Source organism: Catharus ustulatus, chromosome 6 (genome assembly GCF_009819885.2).
Source record: "Catharus ustulatus isolate bCatUst1 chromosome 6, bCatUst1.pri.v2, whole genome shotgun sequence".
In the NCBI taxonomy this organism is placed as follows: Eukaryota; Metazoa; Chordata; class Aves; order Passeriformes; family Turdidae; genus Catharus; species Catharus ustulatus.
The window spans coordinates 4,808,889-4,826,634 of NC_046226.1; the positions used below are offsets into that span (position 1 = coordinate 4,808,889).

A 17,746-nucleotide genomic window follows, 5' to 3' on the forward strand; every position below is an offset into this window, starting at 1 on the left:
AAAACTCTTCAGGCACTTTTCTGAGCAACTCTGCACATGAGGATCCAGTGGAAAATCTCAGTCATGGGTTACTTCCAAATGTTTAACAAGAAGAGAGCTGCTTCAAGGAAAGCCTTCAGTCTTTGCTATGTTTTGATGCTGCAACAGTTGTGGCCTGATTGTAGTAAACAATCTGGACAGTTTTAGCCTGATATTCCTTTGAAAAAACAGGACCTTGGAGCCTTGCTGCCTGCTTTGGGCTGATTTTCAGCCTTCACTATTTCAGAGTGAGCTCTTCTCCACTTCCACAGTAACAAAACACAGGCAAAGGAGGAAGGAGCTGTGACACAGCAGGTCCAAACACAGGGAGGTGAGACTGGAGGGTCACACTGCCTGGTAACAATAAAAAAGTCCTCCTGCCCTTTCTGTTCCTTGCTGTTGCCTCTCCATCAGTAACAGAACCTGGCAGCTGACACAAAATAGCTTTTGAGTCTCAAAACTGTGCTTCTGCCGTTCAGTTGCCACTGTTCCTGTATTTTATGAGTTAGAACTGAAGCACAGGGTGCCTGCTGACTGTCATTGCACTGCACTAACACCCTGACTGCAGCATTTCAGCACTGCTGTGTTTCCTAGCCCAGTCCAGCTGCCTTCCAGACCTCTCTCTGGGCTCAGACAGCAGCAGGACAGACCCTGTGCTGTGCAGAGCCTGAATTTCCTGCTGGCATTCACAGGAAAAAGCTGCAGCAAGGTCAGTGCTTGGAGTGTGTCAGCTGGGAGGATCCCCAAAGGAAACGAAGGGTGCACAAGTGCTGCTCATGCCTCTCTGTCCCCTGTAAATGACAGGGTGAGGCAGGCAAAGAGAACCTGGGGCAGCCCTGCCTGAGCTCCCTCTGGCCTCTGTCAGCTCCTAAAGCAGCAGGGAATGAACAGAGCTCTGGAGTAGCTGAGCAAAGAGCCCCCAGCAAACAACATGCTGCTTTCAAATGTCCCAAAAATGGCTCTTTGGAAAGAACACACACGTGTGTATGGCTGCCTTTGATTTTATTTGAATTAAATAAAAAAGTGTACTCCCCACATTATATTGATTCATCTCAACCAGTCTCAGCAAAAGGCAGGTGAGCCCTCCCACCACCCCTGAAATTCAGACACCGGTCTGTGGGCCCTGGGAAAAGTATCTGCATCATTCCTTGTGGAAACGAACTCCACTGCCAGGCCAGCAGGACTGAGCTCCTGTTTAACCCTTCATGGCTCCCTCTGCTCTGAGCTGCTGGGCACACATCCTGACAGCAGGAACCCCCCAATGTGTTCTTGCCCAGGGAACACTGGCACAGTTTCAGTCTGAGCACAGTGCTGTGGTTTAGCGAGGTTGGCTGAGCAGTCCTGCCTTGGCTGCCAGAGCCTCGTTCTGCTGGATGTGGTACTCCTGGAATCTCATGGAGATCCTCTGGGTCATCTTTAGGTACTTCTGCAGGCAGTTTTCTGAGCAAGTTATCTGCAGCAAGAAGGAAACAGAGGGCTTCAGTCAGTAAGTTAAACATCCCCAACCAGGACCCAAAACATCACCACAGCCAGGGATAAACAATGAGGTGAGTACATCTCAGGCTGTCAAGCCTCAAGCTGAGGCCAGGAGAAAATGTAAAGTTGAGATTTTCAGGTGTGCCTGGCACATCTACTAATATTCATTCTCATAATAAAGTCTCCATGGAAAACACCCTGGACCTAGGAGATCCCATCCTTTTGTCCTTGGGCTCCTCTTGTGGAACTGAACTGTGTATTTGGAAATGAATAATAAATCTGTTACATTAGTTAATTTTGTTTTAATTCTGTTTATAAAACATACTGGCTTTGACAGCCAAGTGTGATCTGCTCTCTGCTAACTCAGTTTAACCCTTTTTTATCCTTGTTCCCATTGGCTCTTCTCAGCCTTCTGGTACCTGCCACCAGAGTACATCAGTCAGCTGGACTGGGAAATAAACACCAGAGCCCATTCCATCCACAGTATTTTCAAATTTAAAGTGATTTCTTTATTTTAAGTATAGACAAAGAATTGTGAGATTATTTCTGATTATTTCCTACGAATTGGATATTCTGTGCCATGGCTCAAACCCTTGCTATCACTGCAAAGGTAACAAATTTGGGAGGAAAAAGGAAAGGGAAGGAAAGCCAACCCCTCTGCCTGGGGAAGCAGACATTGCTTTGGTTCTGCCCAGTACAGAGGGATGGGAGAAGCAGAAAGGATCAAAATGAACCAGACAAAACCCCAGCAAGCTCCACACACCACCCAGTGCCTGCCCTTCTGTCCTCAGCCTGGCAGCAGCTACAGCCAAACCTGCTGAGCAGGACTGGATTCTCCCTAGGAAACAACTCCTGGAGCTGCCCCAAGCCTCTGCTGCCAGAGGAGGTGTGTGACACTGCTGGGAAAGTCCAGACTTGCACTGGCACTCGTGCAAAGAAACAGCTCACAAGTTGGGTTTTTTCAAGTGTAGGATCCCAAGGGGGATGCATGGAGGTAACAATCTCAATTATTTAATAAGGAACTACAATGGGAATTTCCAGAGCAGACAGACCAGTGTCCATCTAGACAAGTGTCCTGTTTCCAGGTGCTCTGTAAGAAATCCCATAATGGACAGTATGGGCAGAACTTCCCACAAGAAAGCTTCTTCTAGTCCCACTGTTAACAGATGGCTCCTGTGCTACCAGACATGAACCATCTGCAATCCACACAAGCCAAAAGAGGCAGGTCACAATCACAAAATGGTTTGGGTTGGAAATCCATCTCATTCCAACCCCCTGCCACAGCAGGGACTCCTCCCACTAGTGCAGGTTACTCCAAGAATCTAAGAATATTTTTTGGACCTAAGTAATCTTTAATCCAGAATAATTATGAACTGTAATAGAATTCCACTAAAGCAGATGCAGAAAAGATTAGGGAAAGAAGAGATCTGTCTTGGGAAGCTGAAAGGAGACATGAGTTTTGCCTGCAGTGAGGAGTTGAACTCCAAGGAGGCAGAAAAGGCTCAAAAACAATGGTTAGTTTAAAATTTTAGGCTTTTTTTTTTTTTCCTTCCAGCACAGTTAAGCAAAGGTTATTAGATTTTTAACCAACAGCCTCTCAACAGGTGAGGAGAAGCAAAAACATGCAACTAGCCTTATGGAGAGCTGAATCTTTTTGCAGATGACAATGTGAAGGAGCTCCCTGCAGTGCAGGGAAGTGGATTTAACATCAGAGCTGTGTTCCCATGACTCACTACAAAGCAGGAATGTGGGCAGGTAAACAAATATTTCAGCAGGATTCCTCAAAGAATGAGATGCAGGCTGTAGGTGGGCAAATTCCATGTCCATGGAGTTCCCATCCATGAGAAGTTAAGGCACAAGAACCTTCACTGACAGCTCAGGGAATGAAATGTGGAATTGCAATGAGCAGCCAATATTCAGTGGAGACTGGGCAGATTCTGTGTGTGACAACCACTTCTAGAATGGTTTTGGTGAGAAGGAACCTTAAACAGCATCCAGTCCACCCCCTGCCATGGGCAGGGACACCCAGGCTGCTCCAAGCCCTGTCCAAGCTGGTCTGGAAACAACATGAGGGCTTGGTTTGAAGATCAAAACTCTCTGAGTTGCTTCTGAAATGGGAATGCTGCACAGCAATGCTACCAAAGGGTCATTGGAAGCCATCACCTACCTCTTCTGGTTTCACATCTCTGCTGGTGAAATCCTTTATGCAATCCACAAAGCAATTTTCTGTAAGTTTATTGTATGTGCCAAGGAACTCCTTGAACTGTAAATAAAAATTGGACAATGAATATTTAAAAAAAAAAAAAATCAGTGTTAATTTTTCTTACATACAGCAGCATGGTGTAAGAAAATCCCAAGGACAAGTCACTAGAAAAATTTCCTCTAAGTCAGAAGAATTCAGCACCAAAAGCTGCTCATACACAAAACATGTTTGTCAATGGCCATCCATTGAAATTTTGGTTGTATTAACTCAGATAACTCAAGAGTTTTTGTCTTCCCTACGCCCTACACCTTCCACTCCTTGTGACAGAGCAGCACAAGACTTACAAAGCCACCCCTCCCAAATGCAGCATCTCACCTGCTTGATCTGATCAGCCTCTGATATTTGTCCAGCCATGTTCCACCACCTGTGACTCAGCCACCTAAAAGTGAGGATAAAATAGTTTGAAATTAAAAAATTGCAACATTTTACATCAGAAGGGAACTCTGTGCATCCTTGAAGTGTGTTTAAATGCAACTTTGCTAGCAAACTTCCAAGCCATTCACTCAAAGGGAAGTTACCTATTGGTTAAAAAACCATCCAAAATAATTCCAGGTATGAAATCCTACCAGATCTACCTGCTGCTTGCCGGCCTTTAAAGACTTCCAGGGCATTTCACACAGCTAAAATTCCTTATTTATTTCCATAAGTGCTGTCAAACTTACTAAATAAGCTAGGAACTGGGGAAGAAGCAAAAGTCTTAACTCTTCTAGCCTTAGAGTTTCAGTGACTTCAGATGTAATCTGTAAAAAGTAAGGAAAAAAGGCAAATATAAAATGGAAGTCACTGGACAGATGCAGCACAAGGTGCAGCGCCTGGTTTCTGTGTAGCTGCACCAAACACCTGAAGTACAGCAAATACTGTGGTCATTGTAGTGAATTAAATGCAAAAAAAACACAGAACAATGAAAATGGCCTTAAAGGAATGAAACAAAGACAAGGGGAAGAAATTAACAGCCATGGATCCAAGAATTTAAACAAGCATCCTCAGGAAGACTCACATTCCTAATCCAACAGAATTAACAAGTTGAGGCTTGAAAGCATCCCTGCAGCTTTCCTAGAAGACTGAAGCCTAGTCTTCCTTTTCCCTTAATTTCCATATTATCTAAGACCTATTATCACAGATGATAATGCAAACTAATATCACATGTTGGCAACAACAAGCTCCTTCAGTTTAATTCAACTTGTGGAAGAAAAATGAGCACTGAAGTGCAATCAATTTGTGGGGAAAAAAGTTCTTTTAGTCCTTTAGCAAGGGCTACTTACAATTAATCTTCTATTATGCTTTGCTAATTTTTGGGCAAGACATTCATGTTTTAGAGAGCTTTGCTATTGCAGTTCTCAGCAGGGGGAAGGGAAGGGGTACACAAGCTGCCTGAACATGAACAAAGAGAAGCAACAATTATTTCTACAACAGAAAGAAAATGAAGCAACTAAAAATAGCAGCAGGGAGCTCTGACAAGGGTGAACTGTCCCTCCCAGCAGCACAGGGATGGTGACATCTGCCTCTTACCATCACCCATGATCCCTGCACAGGGAGCCAGTTCAGAGATTGCAGGCACAGATGATTCTGGGATGTAAAATGCCAGAATCCCTCATGGCCACACAGGTCACACAGGTTATTCTGAAGGAGAACCTACAGGATATGGTGGCTAACAAGGTTTTATTCAGGTTGTCACTGAATCACAAACTGGTTTAGGATTCAAGGGACCTTCCTGATCATCTCATTCCACCCCCTGCCATGGGCAGGGACACCTTTCACCATCCCAGGCTGCTGCAAGCCCTGTCCAGCCTGGCCTGGAACACTGCCAGGATGGGGCACCCACAGCATCTCTGGGCACCCTGTGCAAGGGCCTCACACCCTCACAGGGAAGAATTTCTTTCCTGTATCTAACCCTGACATCTAGCAGTGCTAAGCCATTACCCCTTGTCCCAAGTCCCTCTCCAGCCTCTCTCCTCCATCCTAAACCTTTAATTTGTTTCAGGAGAATGGATAAACCCATCACCTGGAGTAACCAGTGAGAAGTGATGGCACCTCCACTCTCATTTCCCAGCCTGTGAGAAAACAAGCCCAGTGACAATTCTCTCAGAGCAGGGTATGCAGATAATGAAACAGAAACTGCAGGGAGCAGGGGAGACTTTTGTCCTCTGCCAAAGGCGGGGAGCTCAAAGCTTCAGCCATTTTCTCACACTCTGCATTGCCTCACGAGCTGTGTTTACAGCAAACCTGATCCCTGTCTTTCTGTGCCTGATCTGGCAAGATTGGAAGTGGCAGACTGAAACTGTAGTTTCACCGAGCTTTAACACCTGGGAAAGGCTCTGATTCACAACAGCCCCATCTGATCTGAAGTGCCTGAAGCTCTTGTCCCAGTACAGGTATTTCACACATTCCACAGTGAAATTACAGGGCTCTGCTGCACCTTTGGCTATAAATCAGCCTTACATCTGAAAACCAGCTACTGAACATTCCCAGGAAGGTGCAAATCTGCTTTGTTCCTAAGTCTGCTAAATGTATTACTTCAATATTTCCTGCTGCTTCTCCCCCTTCCCTCCAACTCTGAAAAAAGGTTTTAAAAAGCCAAGGGTGATGAGAGTGCTCAGCACCTCAGCCAAGCCAGCCCAGAGCTGTTCACACCACTCCTGCACGGCTCAGCTTTAATCCCACAGAGCCTTTCCCGTGGGCTAAACATGATTTAAACATTCAGCACTGCCCTCCTCAGCAAGGATATTCACACTGCAGGAAGCAGAGCTCTGAATAAACCTCTGGGTTACACAGTCTGGGGGTGCTGGTTCACCAGAAAGGAGCAAGAACTGGGAAATCTCCCTTCTTTAAAGGCCCAGGAGCTCTTGCAGATATATTTTGGTGTTCTAAAGAGACATTAAGAGAAGTCTCTCTGAGCAAAATAAACAAGCCCTGTGTTTGGGATTTTTTCCTCTTTTTGGGAAGAGCTGCATTTTTCTGGGAAGAAGAGTGATGGAGAGACACTATAAATCCCTCACACTTGTAATCCCCACTAACCACCTGAATCAGCTGTAATTGCCACCTGCTCAATAAAAAGAAAGCTGAAATGTCTCTTAAACCTTTGCCTCCATGCAACACCATGTAAGTGTTTCTGAAAAGGAAAGAGAAGAGTAAAAACATCAAGTCAAAGAAATGTCTCAAAGAATAAAATTCTCTTGTCAAAGAATTGTGTCAAGGTAAACTCCCCACAGTTTGTAGAGAAAGTTATTTTATTATGGGGGATTACTAGTCTACAACTGGATTGACATCAGATTTAAAAGAAACCCAAGTGGATTAATTTTAAGAGGCCAGAGGCATTTAATGAAGTGAGGACAGGGTGAGATGTGAGGAGCTAGTCAGGAGCTGCATGACCAGGTGGAGCTGGTGCATAGGCTGTTATCTACTGTCTCTGGAACAGCTCTGAAGGGATCAGAGGTAAAAATCAAACACCAAAGGTGAGTTACCAGAGCCAGCCTGCCCTCAGGCACCAGGAGAGCCTCCCTGAGCACACTGAACACGTGTATGGGCGCCAGGTCTCAAGGAAAATTCACATTTTCCCACCAGCACTCTCCTATTTAAGTAAGATCACACCCGGCTCACGCTCCTCACCCAATAAAACCAACACCTGAGGCTAACACGTTGAGCTTGATTTTTTTCTGGTCTTTTCCTTCAGAACTCCAGTTCTCCCTTCCAAGGGCACATTGAGCTCCTCGGGAATCACTCGCTCAGCCAAGCACCGGCCCCACAGCGGGCACGGAGCGCCCTTATCCCTCACGGGTCGCGGGAACGCTCCCGGTCCCTCAGGAACGCTCCAGGTCCCTCACGGGCTGTCCCGGTCCCTCAGGAACGCTCCAGGTCCCTCACGGGCTGTCCCGGTCCCTCAGGAACGCTCCAGGTCCCTCACGGGCTGTCCCGGGCCCTCAGGAACACTCCCGGTCCCTCACGGGCTGTCCCGGCCCCTCAGGAACGCTCCCGGTCCCTCACGGGCTGTCCCGGGCCACTGGAACGCTCTCGGTCCCTCCTAGGCCACGGGAACGCTCCCGGTTCCGTTCAAGGGCTATCCCAGGCCATGAGAACACTCCCGGTTCCCTTCAAGGGCTATCCCAGGCCATGAGAACGCTCCCGGTTCCCTTCAAGGGCTATCCCAGGCCATGAGAACGCTCCCGGTTCCCTTCAAGGGCTATCCCAGGCCATGGAACGCTCCCGGTTCCCTTCAAGGGCTATCCCAGGCCATGAAAAGGCTCCCGGTTCCCTTCGAGGGCTATCCCAGGCCATGGAACGCTCCCGGTTCCCTTCGAGGGCTATCCCAGGCCATGGAACGCTCCCGGCCCGCGCGCACTCACCGCCCCGCGCGCCTTTCCCGCAGATTCGCCACACGCGCCCGCGCACGGGGAGGCCCCGCCCCGGGCCCCGCAGATTCGCCACGGGCCGGCGAATCGGCCGCGCGCGGACCCGCCGCCCCATTTACCCTCTCGGGCCGCGCGTTTCCCGCCGGACGCTGTTGAGGGGCGGACCCGCGTTTCCCGCCGGACGCCGGAGGAGGGGACGCCGTGGCCATGGTACCGCGCGCTTCCGGTGCCGCCGGCCGGGCCGGGATAGCGGGAACCGGGCTGGGACAGCGGGAACCGGGCTGGGATAGCGGGAACTGGATCGGGACAGCTGGAGAGAGGTTGGGACAGCTGGAGAGAGGCTGGGACAGCGGGAACCGGGTTGGGATAGCGGGAACTGGGTCGGGACAGCTGGAGAGAGGCTGGGACAGCGGGAACCGGGCTGGGATAGCGGGAACCGGGCTGGGATAGCGGGAACTGGATCGGGACAGCTGGAGAGAGTTTGGGACAGCGGGAACCGGACTGGGATAGCGGGAACGGGGCCGGGACAGCTGGCGAGAGGTTGGGACAGGGGGAACCGGGCCGGGACAGCTGGATTGGGGCCAGGACAGCTAGATCGGGGCTAGGACAGCGGTAACTGGGCCAGGACAGCTGGATCGGGGCTAGGACAGCGGGATCGGGGCTGGGACAGCCGGATTGGGGCCAGGACAGCGGTAACGGGGCTGGGACAGCCGGATTGGGGCCAGGACAGCGGTAACGGGGCTGGGACAGCCGGATTGGGGCCAGGACAGCGGTAACGGGGCTGGGACAGCCGGATTGGGGCCAGGACAGCGGTAACGGGGCTGGGACAGCCGGATTGGGGCCAGGACAGCGGTAACGGGGCTGGGACAGCCGGATTGGGGCCAGGACAGCGGTAACGGGGCTGGGACAGCCGGATTGGAGCCAGGACAGCGGGATCGGGGCTGGGACAGCGGTAACGGCCCCGGCACAGCTGGAGAGAGGCCGGCACAGCGGGAGCGCTGCTCTCAAGGACGGCAGCCGTGGGAGGGAGCCGCGGCCCGGAGCCCTCAGGCCGCAGCCGGCACAGCGCCCGGCCCGCAGGGACGCTGCTCTGAGAAGGCCCCGCTGGACTCGGCCTCACGCATGGCAGCGGAGAGCAGCCCCAGCGGCAGCCAGGGCTCGCTGGGCAGCCAGGGCTCGCTGGGCAGCCTGACGGCGGGCGAGGTGCTGGTTCGCTCCACGGCGGTGCGCAGGGAGCCGCTCCCGGCCGCCGGCCCAGCACGGCCGGTGTCGGTGGCTGTGCAGAAGCTCCGTGCCGGGGGCTCGCCCTGCCCGGGGGATTTGGCTGCAGACGGAGCTCCCCGCATCACCGCAGTGCCAGCCTGGGCTCCGTGCGGGACAGGAACCCCCGGGGACTCCCCCAGCGCCGCTCCAGGTGCGTCAGTGACCGCCGCGTCCTGCTCGGGCTTGTGCTGAAAGCGCCGAGAGGCGACTTCAGCCACGGAGGAGTTCTGTAATTCAGGAATCTTTGCATTCTCCTAGTTGTCAGCGCTCTTTGTTTTCCCCAAACTGTTTTGCACATGGAACAGTTGTGCAGGCTGTGAGACCCTGGCACAGTTTGCCCAGAGAAGCTGTGGCTGCCCCAAGCCTGGCAGTGTTCAAGACCAGGTTGAATGGGGCTTGGAGCAGCTTGGGATAGTGGAAGTTGTCCCTCTCCGTGGGGGCAGGAATGCTTAATCCCTGTTAAACATCCCTGTTTAAAGGATGTTTAGTAATCTTCTGTTTTTCAGAGGTTTCCCCATGCTGTAAATCAAATTTCTCATTGAAACTCACAGAATTAATTGATGTTTTTAAGCTTCAGCTCAATCTCTGCTGTCATTTGTGTTATGAGTGTTGTGGTGTTTAGGCATTCAGAGGTAAGGGAAATGAGGAGCTGTACAGAAAATTCACCACAAATGATTCTAACCACAGTAAAACTGCTTTTATTTTTAGGAATCCTAAGCAGCAAGGGATATCCAGAATGTCTGCTTCCAGTCGAAAATTCAGTGCCCATATTTTTATCCCAAATGGTAAGAAAAGTTGCTGTTCCTTCCTGCAATCCTGAGCTAAGAGAGCACCATTTTCCTCAAAAAGCTGTAACTCCTCTAAAAGCAGCACAAGATTTTGGCTCAGCCTCTGCACCACAGCTGTGCAGCTGCTTTTCCTCCTTGAGTTGCTGCTAATGTGTTACTGCTGGTGGTTTTTATTTGATCCTGAGTGTCAGCAGTTAAGCTGACAAGTCAAACTTAATTCTCTGTGTGTGAGCAATCCTGAAATATCCCAGATTAGCAACTTCTCTAAATTTAAGCAGGTATAGTTTCATTACTTCACTCCTTCTTTGGCTACAAATGAGGAAAATAAACTTACTTAGCACTTAGAGTATGTGGTTTTAATTTGAATTGCATTTGTGGAGTTTTAATGCCATGTGAGTTCTTGATAGCAATGTCCAGACCCTCTGTGGCAGAGGTCATCACATTTTGTGCCAAGACCTTTGTGTTGCTGTGTGTAAATTATTCCAGTTTATGCTCAGCAATTCCATCTGCCTCTGAAATCTTGGCTACTGTTGACAGAGGCTTTGATCTCTGCTTTTTCTGCTCTTGTTCTGAAGGATTATCCTGGGGATTCTGCATCACACGGTGATCCTTCACTGCTGCTGGAAGACAGCAGAGGACCTGAAGGTAAAAAACACCAAAACACCAGTCACCTTCTTTTTTATTATTTTTTTTTAATTTTTTTTTGGTAAGGAGACTGATTGTTTAAAGGAAAATTGTGCTTTTAGATATTTTCATTACAGAAACTTCTGAGTGAAAATATTCAAACATTAATTTGATTAAAAGGTAATAAGTGTAACAAATATTCTTAATTTTTTCAAATTTACCTCATTCTTGCTGGCATTACATTCTTTTAATTAACTGAGTGGGACTTCTGCCAGTGTACCAGAGTGTTGAGATTTCTTTTGCTAATCAAACTGTTCATGTCTCTGAGCAGACAGTTTGGGGAAGGGGCTTTTTTTATCCATTTTCCTCTTGTGAATTATGGTACTACAAAGGCATGTTTTTCTTCAAGCAGCCTCTACCTAAAAGATGTATTTCTAATCCTTAAGAATCCTAGAAAATCACAATTCCTATTAGTGAATCACAATTTCTAATCAGTGTCTTTTCCTTTAATTTCTGAATCTGCCAATTTCAATCGGATGTAGAGAAGTGAAGGCTTTTTAAAGAAAACACACTTATGCAGGTTTCTTGGATATCTGGAGCTGTGCAGAGGAGAAAAACCACAAATCAATACCCTAGCTGAGACCAAAAATCAATATTTTCACATTCCCAGGCAGCAGCCAGCTGACTTACCAGCATTTTCTTCCTCTGCCCAGCAAGCAGTGGGTGAGGGAGAGCCTGCAATCCTTTCAGCATGATTTGCACCTATTAAGAAAATTTGTTGTAATTTATGATGATGGTTTCTGGAGTTTTCTTAATTAAAAGCTTTTCAAGTCAGAATTGGCAGCATTTTGTTGACTGGGTTATCTGAGCTCAAGTTACAATTGATACTTCGCTCACCATTATTGGACTTTATTCATACCAGTGTTCAATGCTATAAAAATTGTGTTAAATGAAGGCTGCTCTTACTCTTATCATTATTTAGGTTTTCTGCTTACTGAAAGGAAACAATTTGTTGTTGCAATAGATGATGTGGTTCCTGCAGGCAACAGATGCTTCACAGCAAAATTAAATATATTGAAATAATACTTTGCCTCTACCTGTGAAACAGAGATTTTGTGCCAATTAAATCAACAAAGGATGTTTGTCCTTCCCCACAGATGATGTTTTTATTTCTCAATATGCTACTGGCCAGAAAGAGGCTCTGAGAGCAGCATTAATGCAAAAGTAAGTGGGAATTGTTGTTGCTGTTTGAACTGTTCTGTTTCTGTATAAGTACACCACTTCAGTTTTTTGCCAAAATGCATAGCTGGTAAGGAAGAAGTGCTTTTTACTGTTCTCTATCAGTGTTCTTTTTCTGTGTATGAAAGTGTTTTCAGTTGATTTTATTCCCTGGAGTATCTTGTGTTAAGATTTCAGGAGAAATGCTTACACAGTGATATCAGTGCTGTGTGTGGGAAATCATTTGCTTGGAGGAGATAAGGAGAAAATGTTTACAGGCACTTTTTTATTTTCCTAGACCTCAGATTATTCCTGTTCACAAGGAGGTGAAGGTGCAGCTCTTGGGAAGGGCCCCCACAGAAAAAAGGGAAAATGCTGGGGGTGACTCCAGGTCAGCAGGCAGGGAAGTTGATTCTGCAACAACCATTGCAGCAGCCACTGCTGCTGCCATTGCCACGGCAGCTCCGCTTCTCAAGGTGAGTGGGGAGCTCTGGGAGGAGCAGATCTTTGTCCTTCTCAAACAGTAAATGTTCCAAACAAGCCTGAAATTGTTGATAGTAGCTCCAGAGAGCCTGAATGTATCTGCTCACTGCTTTGTGTGTTTGTCACCTCACACTCACTGACCAGTATACCAGAGGGAGCTAATTTGGATTTAACTAAATGGGCAGAAAGACAGAAAACATTTTATTTATTTATTTATTTATTTATCTGTTTATTTATTTATTTATTTATTTATTTGGGATGCAAATTCTGTGAAGGCTGTTTTGTTCTTTTCATGCTCACACGTCTGCAATAATGTTTTTTTTTCCCCCCTTCCCTTTTTTTTTTTTTTTAAATCCTTTTCTTGCAGGTTCAAAATGATTTGGAAGCAAAAGTGAACTCAGTTTCAGAACTGCTTCAGAAACTGCAGGAGACAGACAGGCAGCTGCAGCAAGTGTCTGAACAGCAAAAGAATATGAAGGCTCAACGTGAGGAACCCCACTACCACCAGAGAGTCAATGAGCTTGAAAAACAAATGAATGCTTTCATGGTGCAACGGATTCAGCACTTGGAAAAGCTGCAGGAGCAACAAATGAATATTCAGGTATCTAAGTCACAATGCAGAATCTTCAGCTTAATAATTTCTCCTGTATGTCAATGTTAATTTATAATAATCTGGATTGTTTCTTAGTATTAGAAAGAAAGGAAGTTCAGTGGAAGTGGATCAAAGAAAGTGAAAAGAGAAAGACACTGAGGGGCTGGAGCATGTCCAGAGAAGGGCTGGGGAATTCTGGAGCCCCTGGAGTGGCTGAGGGAGCTGGGAGAGGGGCTCAGCCTGGAGAAGAGGAAGCTCAAGGGGAACCTTCTGGCTCTGGACAGCTCCCTGACAAGAGAGTGGGGCTGTGCTGGTCAGGCTCTGCTCCCAGGGAACAAGGGACAGGACAAGGGGAAATGGCCTCAGGTTGCACCAGGGTAGGTTTTGGTTGTGTATTAGGGAGAATTCTTCACTGAAGGGTGGTCAGACATTGGAACATGCACAGGGCAGTGGTGGAGTCACCATCCCTGAAGTGCTCAGAAAACTCGGATGTGGCACTTGCTTTGGTGGAGGTGCTGGCAGAAGAGTTAGACTCAGTAATCTTCAAGGTCTTTTCCAACCCTAACAATTCTGTGATTCAGTGACCAGAAATACTCTCTGATTTTGTCTCCCAGTCCCAGCTGATCAGCTCTGCAGTGAACACCCGTGGCCTGCAGCAGGGTCCTGTGGCTGCCTCTGGACCCCTGACAGGCCCCTGGGAGAAGCCAGGGCAGAGATCACTCGCTAATGAAGCACCTTCATCTCACAGGGGTTTGTTCCCTCCCACTGCTGCACCTGCCCAAGGTGGAGATAAATTCTTACTGTCCTGTTTTCACTGTTTGTTTTGCATTAATTTTGTGTCCATTAATATTAGATTGTGCATCTCATCAGTAATGAGCAGTAAACATTTCTGTGTAATTCGTTTTATTGCCCAATGCTTTTTATAATTTTTGTGATATTCTGAGGATGTTCCAGTATCTTCCAGTTTAAATTAAAGTGAAACTTCTACTAAGTCTGCACCATGGGGGGCCTGGACTTAAAATAATCTTATTGAAACATAATCTATACAGAAGCCAGTAACGAACAATTGGGTTTTGTTTTGTTTTTTTTAAAATCCCTTTGTGATAGCAATCAGAAGTATGAAATTTTCTTCCTGTTTACTTAACTAGTGCAGCAATGTTTTGCATTTCTGTGAAGAATTACAGACCTGGCATGGGTTTTTACTAGATTTTTTTTCCCTAGAGTCTGCAAGGGCAAGTAGTGATAGGACAAGGGTGAATGGCTTCCAGCTCAGGAGTGTAGGTTTAGATTAGATACCAGGTAGAAATTGTTGTGAGGGTGATGAAGCCCTGGCACAGATTTCCCACAGAAGCTGTGGCTGTCCCTGGAAGTGTTCCAGGCTGGGTTGGTTGAGGCTTGGAGCAACCTGGGATAGTGAAAGGTGTCCCTAGATGATCTTTAAAATCCCTTCCAACCCAAACCATTCTGTGATTCTATGATATCCTTTCCTTTGAAGAAAGTTGTTAACATTTAAATAATTTAATTTTTTTTTAGTGTTACCTGAAGCATATTCAAGCCATTTTCCAAGTCATGGGGTTAATACACAAAAATCTCCTCTGAAGACACCAGTTCCTCGAAGATATGCTCCAGAACCTGTACCCAAAAATGGGAAAATCTCGGAGAAACAAAACTCTGTAGTAGAAAAAGAAAATATTCCCAAGCCTACAAGAGAAGGTATTGTCCTCCACTGGCCTACCTAGTATGGCCTGGTGGTTACTTTGTTTATTTCCTCTCCTTTTCTGGCCTTTTCTCTTGGGTTGCTGGCACTTAAATGCATATATTCAGAATATTTGAAATCTACATTTGGCAAGGGTTTGTTTTGTGTATAAATCACTTGCTCATAAGTAACTAAAGACTTGAAGACAGTGCTGATTTAATCTATAGAGTTTCAGCAGGACTGCTCACTGAAATATTTTTTCAAAGTCAAGTTTCAGGAAGATTAGACAGAATAATGTAAAACTTGGGAGCTACTCGATAACTTTGTCATTATCATTGGTTAAATTGAATTTTTATTTTATTTTTCATGGGTCCACAAGGCCTCTGGATTATTGTATTGAAAGCAGCAGATGTAAAGTAATTTTCTTATACTGCTTTTGATCAGGTTGTGTCAGGGATTCCTATTGTTCAGTGGGTCCAGGAATAAATGAAATAAGACAAAAGAAGCAGCATTCTGTCCATAATGTCACAGATTTGTTCTCAGTGACTGAGTTCACTGCCATCCCAGTTCCATCTAGCTTTGCTAATTGAAAGCAATCTCAGTGTGGCAGTTAGGGTTCACCAATCTGAGTTTCCTGGCCAATGCACCAATTATGTAGTGGATCTATCACTGGCCAAATCACCAGGCACCCACTAGAATAATTTATTTATTTTCTGCTGTGAGATAAGGGTTAGGAGGAAAGCAAAGCAGGCTCAAACTAAAAGGGTATAAAGAAAACTTTGTTAATAGAATTAAAAGAAAAATAATAAGAAAAGTCAGAATAAACCTTCAGAACATTTCTCCTCCCTGCACACCTTCTTTCTTTCCCACTGACAACATAGAGACAAAACCTGGGACTTTCAGTTAGTTTACCACCTGTAAAATAACCTTTCTTCAGTCCTCTGAAGGAGAGGAGTCTCTCTTGCCATGCCATGGAGACTTCTCCACAAGAAACAGTTCTCTCATGGCTTCAGTGGCACAGCAAATCAGCCACTGAGGAAAGGAAAATCTGTTTGCAGTGTGAAAGTCCCTCCCATGCCTTGCAGCTTTCCCACAGCTGCTTTCATGGGCCATGACAACTTGGGGCGCTGTTTTAAGGATGAGCTGTTCTGGCATAAAACAAAAGTTCTCTTCATCCATCTCTGGGAATAGAGGTTTTTTACTTTTATCCCTGGGGCAAGGTTTCTCATCTCTCTCTGTTTAAGTTTCTCATTGGATCATAGCAACATCTACTTGCTTTAATATTACTGTGACTCACAGTTGTGTTAGAATGCTACATCCCCCCTTTGGATTTCCGTGAGTCAGGAAAAAATAAGTCTGATATATCAATTATATCTCCACCACAGCCTTTAAAAAAGAATTTCAGCCTAAGACTAAGGCATCTCCTCAATCTCATCTCATCTAGAATTGACTGTTCTTCACTGACTCAGAGTCCCATGTTGTTGTCCCTGTGTATCTTTCCTGATTCAGGAGAGAATTGATGTTTGCAGATTTGTTTGTTTTCAACCTTTACCAAGTGAAACAGTTTTTATGGAGTGCAGTGTTGAAAGGCTGATCTCAATCAAAGAATCACTGTGTGTCTCTCTGCTGACCATGCGGTCCCTCTGCACTTTCCCTTCATGTGGGGTGCTAGGAAAAGAAACAAAACTGCTGCTGCTGCTGCTTCTGTCCATGTGTCTGCAGTATGACTGGCTGAAAACAGCCAAGCAAGGAAAGTCCATTGCGAGTCAGGCCGAGATAGCTGTGGCCACACGGTCCTGGCCACGTGGCTGCTCCCAGACCAGGCCAGTGGTGGCCACTCCAAGTCCTAGCTGCTCCTGGCCTCAGTGCCAGAGTAAAACAAAATCCATTTGTGAGCCGTGCCGAGATAGCCCTGTCGGTGCTGACTCCGGCAGAGCAGTCCTGGTGCCATGGCCTGGTGGCGACAGAAATCCCAGCTGAGCCGTGCTGGCCCAACCTGGCCTGGCCTGTCACCTCTTCAGAGGATGGAAGCCAAGAGAGCCTTGCCAGGCTTTGCTCATTTTTAAATGTGCTTTTCCACAGGGGCGTGTTCAACTCCTTTAAATGGTTTAACTGGGTGTCAGTCTTCAAACCTTGACAGCTGATTGGCTCTTCCAACCTAGCCAGCTGATTGGTTCGTTAAACCTAGCCAGCTGATTGGTTCGTTAAACCTAGCCAGATGATTTGCTCTATAAACCTAGCCTCTGATTGGTTCTTTAAACCTACCCAGCTGATTGGTTCGTTAAACCTACCCAGCTGATTGGTTCCTTAAACCTAGCCTCTGATTGGTTCTTTAAACCCAGCCAGCTGATTGGCTCTTTAAACCTAGCTGCTGATTATCAGTTCTCCAAACCCGGCCAGCTGATTGGCTCTCCAAACCCACCCACCTGATTGGCTCTCCAGACCGAGCCAGCAAATCGGTTCTTCAAACCTGGCTCACTGATTGGCTCTGGCAGGTCCCTGCAGGGAGCCGCCCCCAACTGAAAACTGGACTCTCCTAAAACTGTGACACCCAGAAAGACAGGTCTGTGGTTTTAAGTGATGTGCCTTCCCTGAAATAGATCTGTATTTTTAATTTAATTTTTTTTTTCCTTAGTGAGTGTTGTATAATGGTGGAATATCTGGAAAGGAAAAGAATTAAGTACATTGAACTAACTTAAGGTTTTTTTGTTTTTTGGTTTTGTTTTTTTTTTTGCTTCATATTAGGTGAAGAGAAAGGTCTGGAACACGTTTTGAGTTCTCAAGAAATACCACTGAAGCAAATGGAGTATTCCAAGAAGACAGCATTAAGCAGCAATGAAAGGGGCTGGCCTTCTGAGAGATACAGGTGGATAAACACAACAATCCAAAACTGAGGAATAGTTTCCATCTCTTTCAATGAAATTGAGAGAGGTGCATTAGACACTGATGCTGTAACAGAGGCACTGGTGTGGTCCTGTG

General features: G+C 46.7%; 2 protein-coding genes across 4 annotated transcripts in view; one reads left to right on the forward strand and one right to left on the reverse strand.

Moving 5' to 3' along the window:
• Positions 1-1,003: 1,003 nt before the first annotated feature.
• On the reverse strand, positions 1,004-8,171 carry TIMM9 (translocase of inner mitochondrial membrane 9). 2 transcript variants are annotated; one of them, XM_033063597.1, is made up of 4 exons: positions 8,098-8,171; positions 4,073-4,136; positions 3,662-3,757; positions 1,004-1,471 (listed from the first exon to the last, which is right to left on the reverse strand). In XM_033063597.1, the coding sequence occupies exons 2-4, from the start codon at positions 4,109-4,111 to the stop codon at positions 1,337-1,339; spliced, it is 270 nt and encodes an 89-aa protein (XP_032919488.1). In that variant the 5' UTR covers positions 4,112-4,136; positions 8,098-8,171; the 3' UTR covers positions 1,004-1,336. The 2 variants fall into 2 exon arrangements, with proteins under 2 accessions (XP_032919488.1, XP_032919489.1); XM_033063598.1 differs by lacking the exon at positions 8,098-8,171 and adding an exon at positions 4,420-4,438.
• Positions 8,172-9,170: 999 nt separating this feature from the next.
• Positions 9,171-17,746, forward strand: part of KIAA0586 (KIAA0586 ortholog) — an 87,002-nt gene continuing 78,426 nt past the window's right edge. The window contains exons 1-9 of one of the 2 annotated variants that reach the window (XM_033062304.1): positions 9,171-9,517; positions 10,075-10,151; positions 10,730-10,799; positions 11,936-12,002; positions 12,295-12,472; positions 12,847-13,080; positions 13,686-13,854; positions 14,605-14,784; positions 17,513-17,633. In XM_033062304.1, the coding sequence (XP_032918195.1) occupies positions 9,226-9,517; positions 10,075-10,151; positions 10,730-10,799; positions 11,936-12,002; positions 12,295-12,472; positions 12,847-13,080; positions 13,686-13,854; positions 14,605-14,784; positions 17,513-17,633 (1,388 nt within the window). In that variant the 5' untranslated portion in view covers positions 9,171-9,225. Of the gene's footprint in view, positions 9,518-10,074; positions 10,152-10,729; positions 10,800-11,935; positions 12,003-12,294; positions 12,473-12,846; positions 13,081-13,685; positions 13,855-14,604; positions 14,785-17,512; positions 17,634-17,746 lie in introns of those variants that run through there. The other variant, XM_033062303.1, reaches the window with a different exon arrangement.